General features: G+C 42.0%; 1 protein-coding gene across 1 annotated transcript in view; it reads right to left on the reverse strand.

Moving 5' to 3' along the window:
- The window catches only part of ADAMTS12 (ADAM metallopeptidase with thrombospondin type 1 motif 12), a 175797-nt gene that overhangs the window by 109182 nt on the left and 48357 nt on the right, over positions 1-18258 (reverse strand). The window contains exon 3 of the mRNA XM_081131264.1: positions 1483-1615. Coding sequence (XP_080987390.1) covers positions 1483-1615 — 133 coding nt within the window. The remainder of the gene's footprint in view (positions 1-1482; positions 1616-18258) is intronic.

Consider the following 18258-nt stretch of genomic DNA (forward strand, 5'->3'; position numbering starts at 1 on the left):
AGTTTCATTTCAAAGATTTACTAGTTTCTACTCTGCACTTAACACTATGTTATATACTGTTTGGAGAGGGAGTTCCTACTCTAATGGGGCTTTCAAGATAGCTGATAAAATAAGATTTATATTCACGGAAGAGTGAAAGAATAATGTAAAGCCCGAAGGAATGTAAAGCCCGAGGTATAATAGAACCTTGACTTCTGGAGAGTTATCCAGGGGATTGGACTGGTGGCAAACTAAGTCCTAAAATTCCCATTGAGGCTAAGTTATCTGGATTGGTAGCTTTATCGATCAAATCAACCACACAATACGTCTCTTACCTTCTCTTGGTACTTGCTAGAAGGAGATTTAGACAGGAGGTTATCTAATTTCGGACAAAGCTGCAATATCTTACTAAAGAATTTAAGCAGTTGTCCATTTTTGTGTACAGAAAACATCGCAGACTCAGAAGTCTCTTGAAGCTTATATACTCTGCTAAGATTACAGAAGAAACTCCCAGGAAAGTGACCGTCCCTCAGGGTCTGGGTGAAGTCTGTAGAGAAATTACTTGTCCCCTGTTCTTTCAATTTCCTTTCATTTTCGCACTTACAAAATTCACGTTCTTAGTCCCCTTAAACCCTATCAGAATCCACCTTCCCTAATTCCTTCATCATCTACCTATTTTCCCTTTGAAGTCCATGGTTTTCAAATTCTTAAGACATATAAATAATATTATGGGTTACTTTTATTAACTGTCCCCCAGCCCATTATTTTTTAATCTCTGAAGAAAGCATGAACTATACAATATTTAAGAAAATGCCCCAATTTCCAATGGTCCTTTATTGCATAAACTATTATCTCCCACACATTAAAGAGAATGTGGGAGTTGCAAGGAAAAAGCCTGGGTCAGTTTCTCTCTGAAAGCTACCCGAAACTGTTTCACACAAGGCCGAGAGGAGCAGCCCAGGTCATTCCAGGGGCATAGGGGCAGGGAAGCATCCCAGTGACCTACAAACAAAAGGCAACCGAAAGACGTTTAGCTGATTTCATCATCTGGTAATGTGTTGATATTTTTTCAGTTTCTCTTCACCCGTGGTCGGCATCATCAAACACTTAACTCTGCATTTCACATGTAGATCTGACAAGCTGTCTAATAATCTTCCACACTAATGTATCATGACATTGTTGATACTGAAAATCACTTTCTTTAAATTACCTTCCTCTAGGGGGTTCAGAAAAGTGTTGTTTTAAACAAATTCACCACTATGAATATCATATGAGTATCATCAACTAAATGTGGCAAAGATACAGGAACTGCTTTCTCCCTTCCCATTAAGCATACAAAGAGACTTGTAGAGAACTGAAATAATCTATATGAGGGTGCATACTTTTTGGCATTTGAATGGGGAGGAAATGACAGATTTCAATAAGAACAGGTCATGTTGGAATAAAACAATAACAGAACAGAACAAACTCCTCAACCCAGTGAGGAGATTTAAGTAACAATACCCTTTAATCCGCAGGCTGGCTCCTTCCTCTGCCTCCTGTAAACGACGTGTGGGTGGGACTCTCCCTCCGCCTGGGGATGCTTTTTGACAGGCTCAATAAAAAAGTCTCCATGTGGTAGATGGAAAAACCCAGTCTGTAAATATATGCAATAGAAAGTTTTATTTGAATCCATTCTTTATCTATGCAAAGAAAATCAGCAAAGTGAAAATTATACAGATCATGATGATTCCTCAAACTCGTAAGATGGATGCTTTCATAGCTGCCATTTGATCTCACAGAAGAGCTACACATAAGTGATTTAATGAAGGTCTTCATAGTCATAGTTATTAAATGTTTAGGGGTCATGGATCCCTTTGAGACTCTACTGAAAAACGTGCACATATATACATGTATCTAAAGTATAGTATATGATTTTGTAGGTTCATGCATTCCCCCTAAAACCCATAGCTGGGTACCTGTAAATTTTAAATTAAGAGCCAGTGCCTCCTGGCTGCCCTATTGTGGAGTTGGTACCTGAACTCCATGTCCACTGACGGCTTTGTGGAATATTTATTGATCTGGATGTGGACAGCCCAGCTACATGTTCACACAACTGTTTGACTTGATGTGTTTAATGCCATTACGCTCTCAAGAAAACCAAGAATTGTAACATGAAGTCTCTGCTCTGAGACTGGGTGCCCAAGGGTCTACAGTGGAAAGCCCTCTGTCAGTTCTGAGGGAAGAGGGGCCCTCTCATTTCACAGATATGGGGATTTGCGATATGCTGGAGAATGCTGGTCAATGGGGAACTCGTTTTTGGAGGTCAGGTCTAGAAGAGGCATATCCTACAGCTCTCTTTTCTCTTTAGGAAAATGTCTTAGTGCCCATTTGAGATACTTAGAAAACTCCTTTGCTAATAGTCTTTTAGGATGGATTTAAGTCTCAGGATCTCAATTCTGTATCAATGAACAATAGGGCTTGCCCTAGACAACCTGCTTGAGGCATCATATTGAGGTGGTCAGAAATTCACACTCTGGAATTAAAATGGGTTAAAATCCCAGCTCCTCCACTTATTAACTTTATACCCTTGGGCAAATGGCTTGCTCAGTTTCAGGTTTCTCAACTGATAAATAGAGATTAATCAAGGGTTGTTGTGGAAATTAAATGAGTTAATATATGCAAAGCTCTTAGAAAAGGGCCTGGTTCATAGTCTCATCTATCATAGGCTCTTTCCAGATCTCAGATTTTATATCATTTCATTGTACAGTCTCCAGAATCAGTATGGAAGTTCAAAAAATTTCAATTTTGCAAAAATAAACCTGGAAACATTGGGGGATCAGGGGAACTGTGAAAGGCTTCCAAAGTTCAAGACCCTCTCTCCCCCGCCCAAAATCTCAGCAAGCCAGGGCTGCTCTGCTCTGCAGAGGACTCTGAAGACAGCTGAGCAGCCCTCAGTCAGGAGACAAGCGGGGCTCCACAAAAGGAGGCTGCTCTCTACTCAACAACCCTGCAGTTGAGTGTCTTTCAAAATGTTTGCTTCATTGCACCAGTAATATAACCAGATCTTAACATAAATCTCCACAGTTGACTTCCCATTTCGATTACTGACCTTAAAATATCTTTAATAATAAGGAGAACAGAAAAAAGGAACACTTTACTGGCAGTCATAACAATAGCTATGTGACCTTGACTTGGTGGCCCAGCCTGCAAAACAGGGGTAAATCTCTACTACTTCATAGGGCTGTTAGGAGACTCAAGTGAGCTGAAGCTTGTGACAACTGCTTTACAAATGCAGCTTGGTAATGCTTTAGCTACCAACTCTCATAGTGGTTATATCTGACTTCAAATTTGCTCACATTTCTTGAGAGACATTTTTTTTTCTCAGTATCATCCTCCCAGGACAAACTGCTGGGACAGGAAGAACTGACAAGGTCCACATTGCAATAAAATAGCTGGAAACAGACTCGTGCAGTGCTGAGGTTTGGTTTGATTTCCATTCTGAGACTAAGACCAGGAATGCATGGAAGAAGCATGCCTGTTGCTAATGAAGCTCATTTGTTCCATAGAAGCAAAGAAGTTAAGAGGTCCTTAGGGATGGCTGGCCTGGGGTCCCTTTGTGACACTGCTATCATCCTAATACTGATGTCCATGAAGAAGAAAAAAATCACCAACAGGAAGGTTTTATTGGTATTTCTTCAGCCTCAAATTTTGGACCCAGGTGGTGCAGAAGAAACAGATGGGACTCCAGTTGAGAACATAATAACTATTTTATGGGCAACATGAATGAGAATGCCTGGAAGCCAAACAAGCATCTTCTGAAAGGCTCACTTCCATTTGCATTCCTCTCCAAGGCCAGCCGGGCCAGCGTGCGTCCACAAATCACCTAATCAGCCTAAATATTTCTCCAAAGGCAGGTGAAGACCTAAGAGAGCTGGGTGGCTGACCAGCTGGAGGGGAAGCAGGACACCGGCTCACATGCAAGTGGGGCTGCTGGCCTCAGAACCCCATGAGTGTGTCACAGAGAAGGGACCAGGCAGGAGGGGGGATGAAGAGACCTCTGCTGTTGTGGGGGAGAGTAAGGTGGGAAGATTGCCCAGCTGAGCTCTGGACCTCCTCTCTCCCTCCCAACATATAAATACAGACTTTGTGTACCTAGTATACCCAGGAGGCCATGGTTTATTGGTCTCTCTCATTTAACCAAGGCCAGGTCATGTTGGAAGAAATCACATACAGTTTACTTTGCAAAGGAAGGACTGGCTCCAAGCCTCCCCCAATGCTAACTGCCCAAGAGAATCACCTTCTATTGCTAGTTCTGGATTTGAGCTAAAGAAGGTGCTCTTCATTCCAATCTTCCCTACAATCTGCTCACCTCTCCCGTATCTTTGAAGGACAGTGGAAGGAATTGATTTGAGGATAAAGTATCCACTTCACTGGGGGCTTGCACTCTGTTCCCATGAACACCAAGGTGGAATGAGCCTCAGACAGAAGCTTAAAGAAGACCAATTTGCCCTTTTATCTTCTCTGCCATCTACTCTCCTCCACACTAACTCTCTTTTAGAAATAAACTCACCTCTTTGTTTTAACAAAGTTCTAAGTATCTGTGAATGCTTCCCAAGGCTATCTTGGAAGGGCTGCCTTAAATAAACTCTATTTTGAAGTATGGTAAACATACAGAAAGATTACAAGTCAGAACTGTAAAGTCCCATAAATCTTCCATAGAGGGAACAGCTTGATGGAGAAACAGAACATGCCCAGCTGCTGAGACACTCCCGGGTCCCCCTTCCAGGCAATAACATCCTCCACGGGTAACCGTTACTCTGATTTCTGACACTAACAAATTAGCTTTAAGCCTATCCTGAATTATGTACAGGAAGCATTACTTGACATAAAAGAAAAATAAGGTATCCTAATGCATCTCCAGTGCTAGGGAGTGGCCAATGGAAAAGATTTTAAGGCAGGTGGATTTCTCAAGACCCATTAGATTGGACTCTTCATATTGCTTCCTACTCACCAGGCAAGCCCAGCTGGTGGGGCTGAGACAGGGCTGGGCTACCTTGGAGAGTCAGTTGGCACTGAGCCTCTACTGCTCTCTGCTAATGAAAGGTGGAGAGGGACCTTCACAGGCTCTTTAGAACCGATTTCTCCTTCCTCGTGTCAGGTTGAAAATACCTCCTTCTCCTGAATTCCCATCAAAGTGTTCGTCATCATGATGTACTTGACATTATACTTCAGTTAATGCAATGATTTGGGGTCCACTGGGAAATTGGAAGCATCTTACATGGAATTTGTGAGTAGAGTATTCTAGAATCATAAAGCCAGAAACCTTGAAGTCATCGAATTTCTATAGTCTGCAAAGTACTTGGCACAGTCTTAACGCCATGGCAGCCTTCCAGAATCACTCACTTTCTTCTGGCTGGTTTGCAAGAGGCAGAACAACTTTTTCTCATTTAATATGCAGCCAGGACCCTAAGTCAGGAGTCAAGGGGTAACAGAAGCTTTGAAATAGAGAGAAGCAAAACCACTGAGAAGATTCCCCCAGGAGCATCCCAGCCCCTTCTCTGATGCTAAGGTAATGTCATTGATTCATGAAGATGATGCATATTAGTCTTGGAAGCCCTAGTAACTCATGTGGTTTAAGGAAATAAAGCCCAAGCCAGAAAGACATTCTCTGCTGCATCTACCTAGAAGTTACCATGTGAATGTAGGTGTTATAACCTGCAGAAAACCTGGCCCCTACCTCTCACAACAGTACTGTCCAATAGAACTTCCTGTGATGATGGAGATGTTCTATGTCAGACTGTCCAATTCAACAGCCACTAGCCACGTGTGGCTATTGAGCACTTGAGATGTGCTTAATGCAACAGATGAACTGAATTTTTAATTTCATCTAACTTTAAGTACTAACTTAAACTTAAACAGCCACAGGAGGTTAATGGCTGCCATATTGAACTGCATATTTCTGGAGACTGGCTGACTAGGGAAGGAGTGAGATCCATAAGCAGTGATAAGTGCTGTAATTAAAGGCAGCACTGAAAAGAAAAACAAACTGCCAAAATGTGACATTTCACTAAAACAGTTTGTTTTTCGTGATCAAGTCGATCAGGAGCCAGCTTGGAAACATCCATGTATTGCACTCAGACTTGGGGGAATTGAAAGAGGAAACTAGGTATAAACGATGCAACATTTGCCAAAATTAAAATGAGTCATCGGGAGCAAATCTGGCAGGACAAGGGCTGTGTGAGGTGGCTGTCATTGTCCTGAGACCAGAAAGGAAGGAACTTGGATGTCCCAGCAGAGGCCTGGGACTGGGGTTATGATCATACAGAATTGGAAGAATTGGAAGCCTGGATCCACTTCTAGAAGGAGTTGTCCTCATAAGAGCCCTGGAGTAGCAGCCTGCATGTTCTCACACCCCTCTGATGCTCTTCAGAGGAGCCTGCCACAGCCCTAATATATACAAAACCACATCCCATCACTGGCTGACAGTTCAGAGTCCAAGTAGTAGAAAAAATATCCTTTTATTGAGAAATGGGTGATATGGATTCCAAAAAAATTTTAAGATCAAAATGCTATGACAAGGTTTAATAGAAATGGCATGAGCTGTGTGATCTTGGCCAAATTAGTTAATACAATGAGCCCCAGTTTTCTCATCTGTAAAATGAGACAAAATATATCTTAATTTGCAGGGTTAAAACTACCAGCACTGCATGTAAAATGCCCGGCAGAAGGTTTGCCATATGCTAGGTACTCAATAAATGCACAGTAGTGTATTTTATCATAGCATAATCCACAATGAACATGATATAAAGTGGTGACCGAAAGCAAGTACTCTCTAGTCCAACCACTTGGTTTATCTCTTAGCTGCAGGTAACTTCTCTGGGCCTCAGTTTCTTATCTGGAAGATATGAATAGTGATGGTAACTTGTTAACTAACTTATTTAAAAGTTGTCAGGTGTATTAAATGAGTTAGTATAAAGTGTTTGCATAAGTGTCAACACATAGCGAGTGCCTAGTGTTAGCTGTTAGCTATCATGAGAATCCAAGGAACATTCCCCACAGATGCCTAATGAGATGGTTAATTTTATGTGTGAACTTGAGTGGCCATGGGGTGCCAGATTAATCATTTCTGGTTGTGTCCGTGAGGGTCTTTTCAGGTGACATTAGTGATCGAATTGGTGGACCCAGTAAAGTACACTGCCCTCCCCAAAGTGGGTGGGCATCACCCAACCCATTGAGGGCCAAATTTTCTCTCAGACTGGGACTTACATCAGCAGTGACCCTGGTCCTCAGACCTTCAGACTTGGATTAAATTACCACTGGCTTTCCTGGTTCTCTAGCTCATAGCAGGTTGTGGGACTTCTCAGTGGTGGTGGCTGGGTATACACTGACTTGTCTGGAAAAATCTGCGAGGAGGCAGAACAGATTTCTCCTTGTTTCTTTTTGATTGTCTTAGAGCTAGAAGTGATGGTGGAGGCTTTGTGATCATACCTCCAACACATCACAGTCATCTCCTCAGCCTGGGAGGTTGTTTTTCAGAGTATCGCTCAGGTAAAAAATCAAGCTTAATTCCCAAGCTGAGATTTCCTCAAGTGAATTAAGGCTGAAATCTTCAGTCAACTTAACTTCCAAGTCTCTAGGTCAGCCATGGATGCCAAGTCCAAGTCCTTGTATGGAAACAGAACATACAGCACAGCTGGCTCTCCTCCAGTGGAAAGAGCCAGCCTTTGGAGGCGAGCTGAGTTCAACACTCAACTCTGGTCCTAGCAAGCAGTGTAGTTTTGCACAGGTAATTTCCTCACTTGTAAAAACATGACGACATCATGTGCTTTGCTAAGGAATTCTGGTAAGAACGAAGACAATACATAAAAATGACCCCAAACAGTGCCTGGCCTTGGAAATGTTGCCGTTTCTAGGAATCACCTCAAGGTGACAGCGTTTGGGCTCTTCCCCATAACTAAATCATTCATTTCCTCTTCTTGCAGCAGGGTTAACCTAGTTGTTTATTTCTAGAAGTGCTCGGTGTTTAGTTCCAGAAGAAAACCTTCTGCTCACCTAAGGGCAGACAAATTGTCTCTTAATGATCTTAGTTTCTCACTTGATAGTACTTGGAACTCATTTGGATTATTCAATAGTAATTCCCAAGAACTGTCCCCACAGATTTGCAACTATTCTTAGGGAAGGGGGAGTAAAGCACTGATAAAGGACAGCCATTCAACCCAACGAAGTGCATCTTTAGAAATTAAAAATGTAGCCACCAAAGAGCATAAGGCATCATATGACCCACTTATCTCAAATTTCAGTGTGCAGATCACAGGGAAAGCTTATTGAAAATGCATATACTGTACCCAGAAGCCTTGCCCAGAGATCCCGATCAGTAAGTCCAATATGATATCCAGGAATCTGCATCTTAGCAAGCACCCTAGGGTCTTAGGTAACCCATATATCATACTACTCCATTAGGTGGCACTTGACTGTCTTATCTTTTCCCACCACCAAATGGCATGACACTAAAGATATGGGGGAATACCAGTAATGATCCCAAGTAAACACTTAGTTCACTTCATTCAAAAGTTTCAGCTATCATGATTGTTGACTGTAGTTTGGGAAGAATGTTCCCCTGAATCTGAGGTTCGCAGAGAAAGCCAATAACATCTTGGCAAGTAAGGGCAATTAAAAGATGCACCCTCCTCCCGCCTAAAAAAAGTTGAAAACACTCTAGGAAGTAGATCCCCTAATTAAATAAATGTTTTGGGTTTGATATGTGAAATAAATATGAAATTATTTCATATCAAGAAGAAAATGGGCAGTCTGAAGGAAGCCAACCTGATACAAATGCTGAAGAACCCTACTGAGCCAATTCCCAAAAATTAAAAGAGGAATTTTCATTACATAGCAAACCATGTGTCCCTATATAAGCCAACAGAATCAAGGAGCATCAGCTAAGAGACACTGTCACAACCAAAAATTCCTCAGAACTTCTGTCTCCCACTGTCTTCAGGGACAGGGTGGCAGCCTCAAGGTTAATGGTACCTTACAAAATGGTCTTTTTAGTCCTGAGCACAAAGAGGAATGTCAGAGACTTCAGGTCATTTCTGACTACTTCTCTTCTCAATAATATTCTACCAGGAAAGTTTTTATTTCTCAGAATTTCTTTATGTCTGCCTTTTGTGTGTATGTGTGCCTCTAAGCAACAATCTATTTCATCACCGGAAAATGAGTTCATCTGAAAGAAAGGGGAAAATTGCTAGCATATTCCAAGCCCAGCAAATTATGTTTTAAGGAACAACAAAAGGAGAGAACCAGTTTCACAGAGTGAAAGCACCTGCTCCTGGAAGGAGCAGAAACCCATGATGGCGGATTTAGCAGCGACAAAGCACCATTGTACATGCTGCCCAGCAGGCCACGACTCCCAACCAGGGACCATTCTCTACTGCGAGGATGCAAAGCCCTTCCTGGCCCTGCTTCTCCCACTGTGAAGGGCAACAGTCCCTGATGGGTGACTGTTCCCATCCCTGGAGGGAAGAGCAGGCAGCCAGTCAAGACTGTTGCTATGGCCACCAAGGTGATTTTGGCTTCACAGCATCCGGGGATGTTTAACAAAAACTTAGGGCCAAAGGGGAGCACCTTGTCTGGTGGCTTAGTGAAGGAAATAGGTGAGCCATGAGGAGTTTGATAGGATGGTAACTTCACAAAGTGCCCCAGCAGAGAAGTGAAAAACTGAAGAGGAGGTCTAGTGTGAGATGTTAAAGATGTGAATGTGGACGTGACTGCCTGCACCTTTCCTGCCCATTAATGTCACACTATAGTGGAACAAGTATAGCTTAGTTATTTGTAATCCCCCACTACCCTGTAAGAACTGGTGCAGGTAACTAGAGTATTTTTTTTTTATCAAGGGCAAGCAGTATCTTCCAACTCAGAACAGACTTTCACATCCTTTGAGACAACATTAAAGTGCTAGGGGAAGGGAAATAGCAGCAAAAAAGTCCTAAATAACTGTGTTTAAGGAAGAAGGGAGACAATGGGAGTCCTGGGTATAACAAAGCAGCACCTGGAGATAGAGAGGTTGGAAGTAAAGGACCTACAGAGGGAGATGCACCAGCTGTCCGCCAAAGTGAAAGATCTGCCTGGAGCGTGATAGAAAATGTACAATGGAAACTCCTTTATCTCCGAAATCTTCAGCAGAATCAACATTGCTCTCGAATACTTTGGGGTCGCCAGAAGTGCTGCGCCCTCCTTCAAAGGTGGCACAGGGAGAAAAAAGAGGTGCGCTGTTGAGGCAATTCATATGAGGAGCCATTACCTCACCTAAGAAAATGAGAATAATTCCACGGCATAACCTAATTTTCATTCCATATTCAAATTTCCCATGTTGTCCCCAAAATGTACTTTAGAGCTCTTCATTGCTTGCTTGCTTCTTTCTTTGTCTGTACTCCAGAATCTAATCAAGTTGAATAAAATGCATTTGGTTGGCATGCAATAAATTATTTTTAATAACTTCATATGTATTTCAAGCACATGGTTTAAAAAGTGGAGTGTTTTTAAAAACCTCTTACGAAAAACACTAATCTTTTGTTCTCCCCTTCCCAATCCCCAGAGGTAATGACTTTTGGGAGTTACCTCCATATTTCTAAAATAAGATGCTGTTAGTTTCTTACATCGGTTTTGGGCATATCTGAAGGACTCTGCCTGCTATAGCAGATGAGGACTTGGCTTCCTTACGCAGTCCCTGCGCCACTCCTAATATCCTTACTTCATCAAAGCAATACAGACGACTCTATTTACGTTACTGAAACCAGGCGAACCTGGTACTCAACCAGTATGCACTGATTTGCTAGTTGGAAATTTCAGTTATGTGCCTTTGAGGGAGTCTCCTTTCATCCACTGTGCTGGACACCCAGTGCTTCTCACTCTGGACACTGCATTTTTGAGAAATACTCCGGTTATGAGGAATACTCTTGCATATTAGACCCGCTACATTACGCCTCCATGTTCCTTACCTTTTCTGTCATATTTTCCTACTCTTAGTCTTCCTTTTCTACTTTTTAAATATAATATAGTTGACATACAATATTATATTAGATTCGACATTTATATATCTTAACAACGTGATCACCACACTAAGTCTAGTGACCGTCACCGTGCAAAGTTATCACAATATTTACTCTATTCCCCTGCACCTCTTTCACCCACCTCTCCCTCCCTCTCCCTCTGCCAACCATCAGTTTGTCCTTTGTTTCTATGAGTTCGCTTTATCTGTTTTTTTAACGGATTCTCTTGGCTTTATCTTCCAACATTTCTATTGATTTCTTTTTAAATTTCATCATTTTTTTCCTAGAGAGCTCTTTCTTGGCCTTGAGTTGCTCTTTTCCATGGTAACCTCTTCTCATTTGATGGGCACAATCTATTCTAGAATATTTCTAGGACACTAATTAAAGATTTTGAGATCTGTTTGTGGCATTCCTTTCTGCTCTCTACACTATCTGATGTCCCCAAAGTTATTTTTCCTGTCTATTTACCTCGCCCTACTCTACCTCTTTCATTTTGAGGGTTTTCCTAAAACACCTTGACATCCTCGCTCGTCCATTCATATTTATGATGGACTCTGGAAAGCTGGTGGGGTGCTCTGTGTGTGCACAGAGGACTTTTTTCTTTTTAATCCTCACCTGAGGATATTTTTCCCATTGCTTTTCAGAGAGAGTGGAAGGGGGGGAGAGAGAGAGAGAGAGAGAGAGAGAGAGAGAGAGAGAGAGGAACACCAATGTGAGAGAGACACATCGATTGGTTGCCTCCCAACCGGGGCCAGGGATCAAGTCTGCAACCAAGGTATGTGCCCTTGGCTGAAATTAAACCTGGGACCCTTCAGTCTACAGGCCAATGCTCTAGCCGCTGAGCCAAACCGGCCGGGGCTGCATAGAGGACTTTTGACTGTTGGAGTGGGGATCTGGGAGACACCTCATCTTTATGGCTGGAGGACTGCCCAAATGCCAACATAGAAAGGTCTTTTTTTTTTTCTGGGGCCATTTAATTCCTTCGGAGAAGAAAACTCTAGTCTTAGAAAATAGATGCCAGGCTGTCGTAATTCTGCCTGAGACACTGGAAACAGACCACCATTGCGTTTTTGGCTCCATCCCCCACCCTCCCTACCCCCCATCATCGCCAGCATGTCCAAGGTCCAGGCCGCTCTGGGGTTCCTGGGTCATACCGACCTTCTTCTGGTCTCTGTCCTAGCAGGGTGCACACTCAGGGTGGCTTACTCGGCCATGAAACACTGGTTATGACTTCTCCCACTTTCCATCACCAATCATCTAGAATCCTGTCAGAATCTCGTACCCTAAAATGGCTCCTGTAGTATTCTCTGTTATTGTTAGGAAGGACAGGAAACCTACTGTTCCATCTCTCAGCTTTGGAAATGTTTTCATGGTCTCAGGAACATTGAAAATAAAAATAACTACTGTAATTAGACGTGCTTTTAACAAATATAAATAGACAATGAGCTAACCCTTTATACCTACATCAAAGAGATTATAATATCAAATTCACCCTTTAAAAATTTTTTTTTAAATGTATTTTTATTGATTTCAGAGAGAGGAAAGGAGAGGGAGAGAGAGAGAGAAACCTCAATGATGAGGGAGTCATTGATCGGCCCCTCCTGCATGCCCCTGACTGGGGACCGAGCCCGCAACCTGGGCATGTGCCCTGACCGGGAATCGGACCCTGATCGCCTGGATCCTAGGTCAACACTCAACCGCTGAGCCATGCTCAGCCGGTCCACCTTTTTTTAAACTCAGGAAAATAAGTCTACTTCTCTTTTAACTCACCATTTCAAATGGTTCACACCACAAATAGTTCATAATAGAGAAATGATAAATGGCACAAAAATTTAAAAAGCCTTTCTATTAGACTAATTATACAACAAAGCATTCCTGCCCGAATCTAAATAGCACGAATAATTTGCTCAGTTCTGGAAAGTATGTGGTGAGTGCTGCAGAACTTTCTGAGGCAGCTGAATGACAGCTGAAGTTTGTCCACCACCTGTGACCTTTTCAGTGACCCTAACCCTGATGAGGACAATGTTCTTAGAGATGAATTGGCCTGAGGCAAATGCCAACCTGTCTGACCCTTGGAGACTTCCCTAGTTACTAAGGAACAGTAATTGTTAAGCAAACGAAAAGGTATAATCAAGAATTTCTGCCTGGCTTATTTCATATGTGGAATCTAGAGAACTTAATAAACTGATGAACAGAATAGATTTAATGACATGGAAGCATGGATCAGACTGACAAATGTCAGAGGGATGGAGGAGGGCGGGTGGGTGGAGGGGGAGAGAGTAACTGAAGAATTTATATGCGCATATGTATAACCCAAGGACATGGACAGTGGTGGGAGAGGGACAGTGGTAGGGAGGGGGATGGGATAGGGTGGAATGGGTCATGGGGGAGAAAAAGGGGCATCTGTAATATTTTAAACAAAAATAAACAAACAGAAAAAATGACAATAATAGAAAAATAGAAAAAAATTTTAAAAATAAATGCAAAAACAAATTTTCTCTTTTTAAATTTTTCTGTAACTCCCAAATTTGCTACAGTCAATATATATATTTAATATCTATAATGTATTTGTGTGTATATACATACACATACTTATATATACATCTATATATTTGATGTATATTTCTCTTATAAACAAGACAATTATTCCAAACATTTACCAATGGTTATCTCTGTGACACCCTTGTTTTGTAAGATTAAAATCCAAACTTCTTCTACAAAGAAGAACTACAGATAATTTATGTAAATATTCTGCCCCGCAGGAGGTAGAACCTAACTCTCCGAACCCTGCCTTTAGTGTAGGCTTGGTTTGGTGCCTTGGTTCCATAGAGTGGGCTGAAAGAGAAGAAAAAGAGTTGCTTTCCAGTGGAGGAACACAGCAGATGCCGGCTGCCTCCGCCGTGACTGAGGTTAGCATCCTCAGTGGCAAGTCTTATATACTGACAGCATGTGCCCTGGATACGACAGCATGGGAAGGGCACTTGACTTCCGTTGTGGTCTTCCCCAAAGCCCACAATCCCAGTCTAACCACTGGACAAACCCAAATGTAGGGACATTCTATGATACACCTGAGCAGTGCTCCTCAAATTGTCAAGGTCATCGAAACCAAGCTAAGCCTGGGAAACTGTCATAGCCCAGGGGAGGTGAAGGAGACGTGGTGACTAAATGTAACGTGGTATCCAGGATGGATCTCGGAACAGAAGACTGACATCAGGGGAAAGCTAGCAAACCCTAAACCAAGTGTGTCATTCAGTTAATAGTAATGTGGCAATGTTGGCTTCTTAGTTGTGACAAATATACCGTAATATCATTAGATATTAACAATGAAGGAAACTGGAACCAAGTGTACAAGAACTAGATGTACTCTCCTTGTAACTTTTTTGTAAATCCAGAACTGCAATAAAAATAGTATACTTTAAAAACTACAAGTAACTCAATTATTTTTCATTAGTGTTAAAATTGATGGAATGTGGGTCCCAATCAAAATCTAGGGAGGGAGATTTAAAATTTCCCACAGTAAACTTGAGCAATTACTCTGTCAAGATGCCACATCATATCATCGTCAGCTACGCTCTCACGCACTCCGGGCAGCGAGGGAGGGCGGCTCTGCCTCTGGGGCAATATGAGTCAAAAGCTCAGAAACCACACTTCTGACCCCAAAACTTCACATGTAAAATTATTTCCCAAGGAAGCAGTCCCATTAAGGAAAACAGTTTCTGCACAAAGATAGCCATCGCTGCATTACTTATAATGACAACTAACGGGAAGCAACCTAAATGACCAACCACAGAAGACTGGGAAATAAGCTGTGCAATATCTATACAATAGGATATTACAAAGCAAATAAAAACTGTTAGGTTTTTAATGATATCAAAAATGTTCATTAGATGAGATTAAATGAAAAATACAAAGCTGTGCATTCAGCATGATTCTATTTATGTAGAAATTCAGAGAAAATATAGGAAAGAAATATATATTTTAATGTTAATCACAGTCATTCCTGAGGGATAATGGTTAGTTTTTCCTTTCTGGCTGAAAATTCTGAATCTGCCACACTGGATATATACTTCTTTTATAATGAAAGTAAAATTATCTTCAAAACATTTGCTAGTGCTCTTGCGTGATTAGATTACACATAATTCTTATTTTCCTCTTTGTGCCTTTCTGAATTTTCCAAATCTCTATATTAGCAGGTGATACTTAAAATGAGATAGAATGTACAACAGGTTTTAATATTCTTCTTGCTGTAAATGTCATGGTTTGAGTGGTAACACATGTTTTAGCCAGGAAAAAGCTTTTAAGGAACCAAGTGACATACACAAATAGAGGGTGCTGTGTTGGGGATATTTATTAGGAAGCATGATTTTAATTGAGGGACTTTTAAAATACATCCTGTTGCTGACAGTCATCAGTTTGCACACTGACATTGCTAACGAGCAGCCTGCAGGTGAGCAGCTGAGAGCAGGGAAGAGGAGGGTGGGGCTGGGGAATGTGGAGGGCAGACAGACAGACAGGACAACTGCACCAGGAGAGAAGGGAAGGGGAAAAGAGTGACAGAGAAGCCGAAACGGGGCAGAGCGGAAGGCATGGAAGTGAAGCAAGAGAAAAGGGTGGGGCCCTGGCCGGTTCGGCTCAGCGGTTAGAGCGTCGGCCGGCGGGCTGAAGGGTCCCGGGTTCAATTCTGGCCAAGGGCACGTGCCTCGGTCACAGGCTTGATCCCTGGCCCGTCGGGGAGCGTGCGGGAGGCAGCCAGCCAGTCTCTCTCTCTCTCTCTCTCTCTCTCTTCCACTCTCTCTGAGAAGCAATGGGAGAAAAATATCCTCAGGTGAGGATTAAAAAAAAAAAAGGGTAGGAAAGGGAGAGCAAGATACTGTATGTACTTCTTTCAAATCTATGAAGTAGGAAGTGGGAGCTTACATGAAATAAACACAGTAAAAGGTAATGACACAGGGTGAGATCTGTCCGTAATCAGTAGATAAGCCAACTGGGTTACATCAGACACCTGTTTTGTAATAAAAAGTGTTGTAAAGCTGGGAGAGCAATGCTTCGAAGCTGCCCTGGGGAGGCCAGGCCTGCAGGCGGCCAAGAGCGCACGCGAGGCCTGCGGGCGTCTCCGGGGCTGTGGGTCGTTCTGCTCGCGAAAGCTGCTCCAGGCCCCCCTTCCACCTTCTGCTCGCCGCCTAGTCTCAGCTAGTCACTTGTGCACCTCACAGCAGAAGAGGGACAGGGAAGGTCATTTCTGAAAAGCTGATCTGTAACACCAGAGAGGCGATTTTGAACGCAACTGCAAGCAATCGCGAAATAACACCATCAGCTTTGGCAGGCTTCTGGATGGTCAAAATCACTATGTCAAAAGCCCTTCTAAACCATAAAAGAGGGGAAATTCTTATTCACTAAGTATTTCATGAATGTTTGCCTTGCCAAGATATTTGTTTTTAATTATATTTAAATGATACAGTAGAACTGTACTATGCCTGCTTTCTAATTTTAGGTACATGAAAATACAATATGTAATTATTTGGACAGAATACATTCGTGTTTGTTTTACAGGGCTGATGGTTTAATATTATTACTCCAAATAATTTAAAAAGTTTTTGATGTCTGTGCCTTTTATTTTATAGCATATTGTGGGTTTTTAGCTATAATTCATTGGGTTCAAAATACTCCTTGTGGGAAAATGGGACCTTACTTATTTCTATGTTCAGGAACATTTAGTGGCTTGATGAACTACCCATATCGTTATATACTAAAATACTACACACTGATAAAAGGAGACAGCTAACAACAAAACAATATATGTGTGATAGGCAAAATAATAACTCTCCCCAGCCCCACCAAAGATGCCCAGAAACTGTGAATATGTTAGGTTACATGGCAAAGGGGAATTAAGATTGCACAAGGAATTAGGGTTGCTAATCATCTCACCTTGTGATGGGAGATAAACCCGGATTATCCAGGAGGGCTTGGTGCAATCCAAAGGATTATTATTAGTGGAAGAGGGAGGTGGAGAGAACTGGAGAGGCGCAGCGTGAAAAGGACTTGGCCCAATGCTGCTGGCTTGGGAGATGGAGAAATGGGGTCATAAGCCACCAAAGTGACCTCCAGAAGCTGGAAAAAGTAAGGAAATGGTTTATCCAAATTCCCAGAAGAAAACAGCACTGCTGACCCTTGATATTGGCTCACTGAGACCCATTTCAAATCACTGACCTCCAGAACTGTCATAATAAATCTGTGTTGTCTGAAACCACATAGCTTGTGGTGACTTGTTAAAGCAACGATAGGAAACTAATACAATATGGTTACACACATCAAGTGCAAAAGGAAAGACAGTGCCAGCTAGAATTGGGGTGCCAGTTCTAAATAAAAGAAGATTGCCTATGCCTAGATGAAAGCTGGTATCTAGCCCTGGGACTGAGGAAAAGGGCTAACTTCGCTCCCTGGAAATTGTAGCTACAGACTAAAACATTTGAAAGAAACTTAAAATGAGGCTATTGCATGCACCTTAAATCAATTACAGTGGTGTGAGCTCATCTCAGCCCCCAGAGATTTTTGCCAAATTAGCACAAAGAAAACGTCAAGCTTGTTAAGGTTGAAACACAATTCTCTTTCTACTGGGAAGAAAAATTAGAAATAGCATTAAGATATTTAGTTGTCTCTCTAGATAGCTTAATATATGATATAGGGCTCTGAAGTGAAAAGCAAGGGGTGAAAACGAACTTGGCCTAGCAATTAGAAGATGCAGCCAAAAAATTAAAATTATGATACCCGCCCTGCCTTCACATGGGTATAGTGAAAGGCAAATAAAACTACGTGAATCTGCAAGTAATACATATGTATATTCCTCTATCATTTTCAGCTTAATTATCATGATCACTTCTTTTATCGCAAATCACAATTACGCTTTACTAATAGTTTTCTTTCAAATAAACTCATGCCTGAGGAAGGTGGGTGGTTGCTTTTTTTGTATTATGAGCTCATGGTTTTAAACATATCTTCATTCCAAAGGTTCCAAAGAGAATTTCCCAGAACAGCCTGTTTGACCTGAGCATGAAGGAGGAAATGGCCTTAAGGGCTGGGTCCTGGTGGCTTCCAAGTATAAAATGAACATAGGAAAATTCGAAATCTGTGGGGAGCAAGAAACCCCGTTCATATCAAGTGTCAACCTCCCTGGAGCCTCCTGGGAAAATGTGAGGACATTGCTGGATTCTTTCTCACTACTGGTTAATTTGTAACTTGCACACTGTTTGGG

Source organism: Miniopterus schreibersii (genome assembly GCF_964146895.1).
Source record: "Miniopterus schreibersii genome assembly, chromosome: 3".
Classification (NCBI taxonomy): domain Eukaryota; kingdom Metazoa; phylum Chordata; class Mammalia; order Chiroptera; family Miniopteridae; genus Miniopterus; species Miniopterus schreibersii.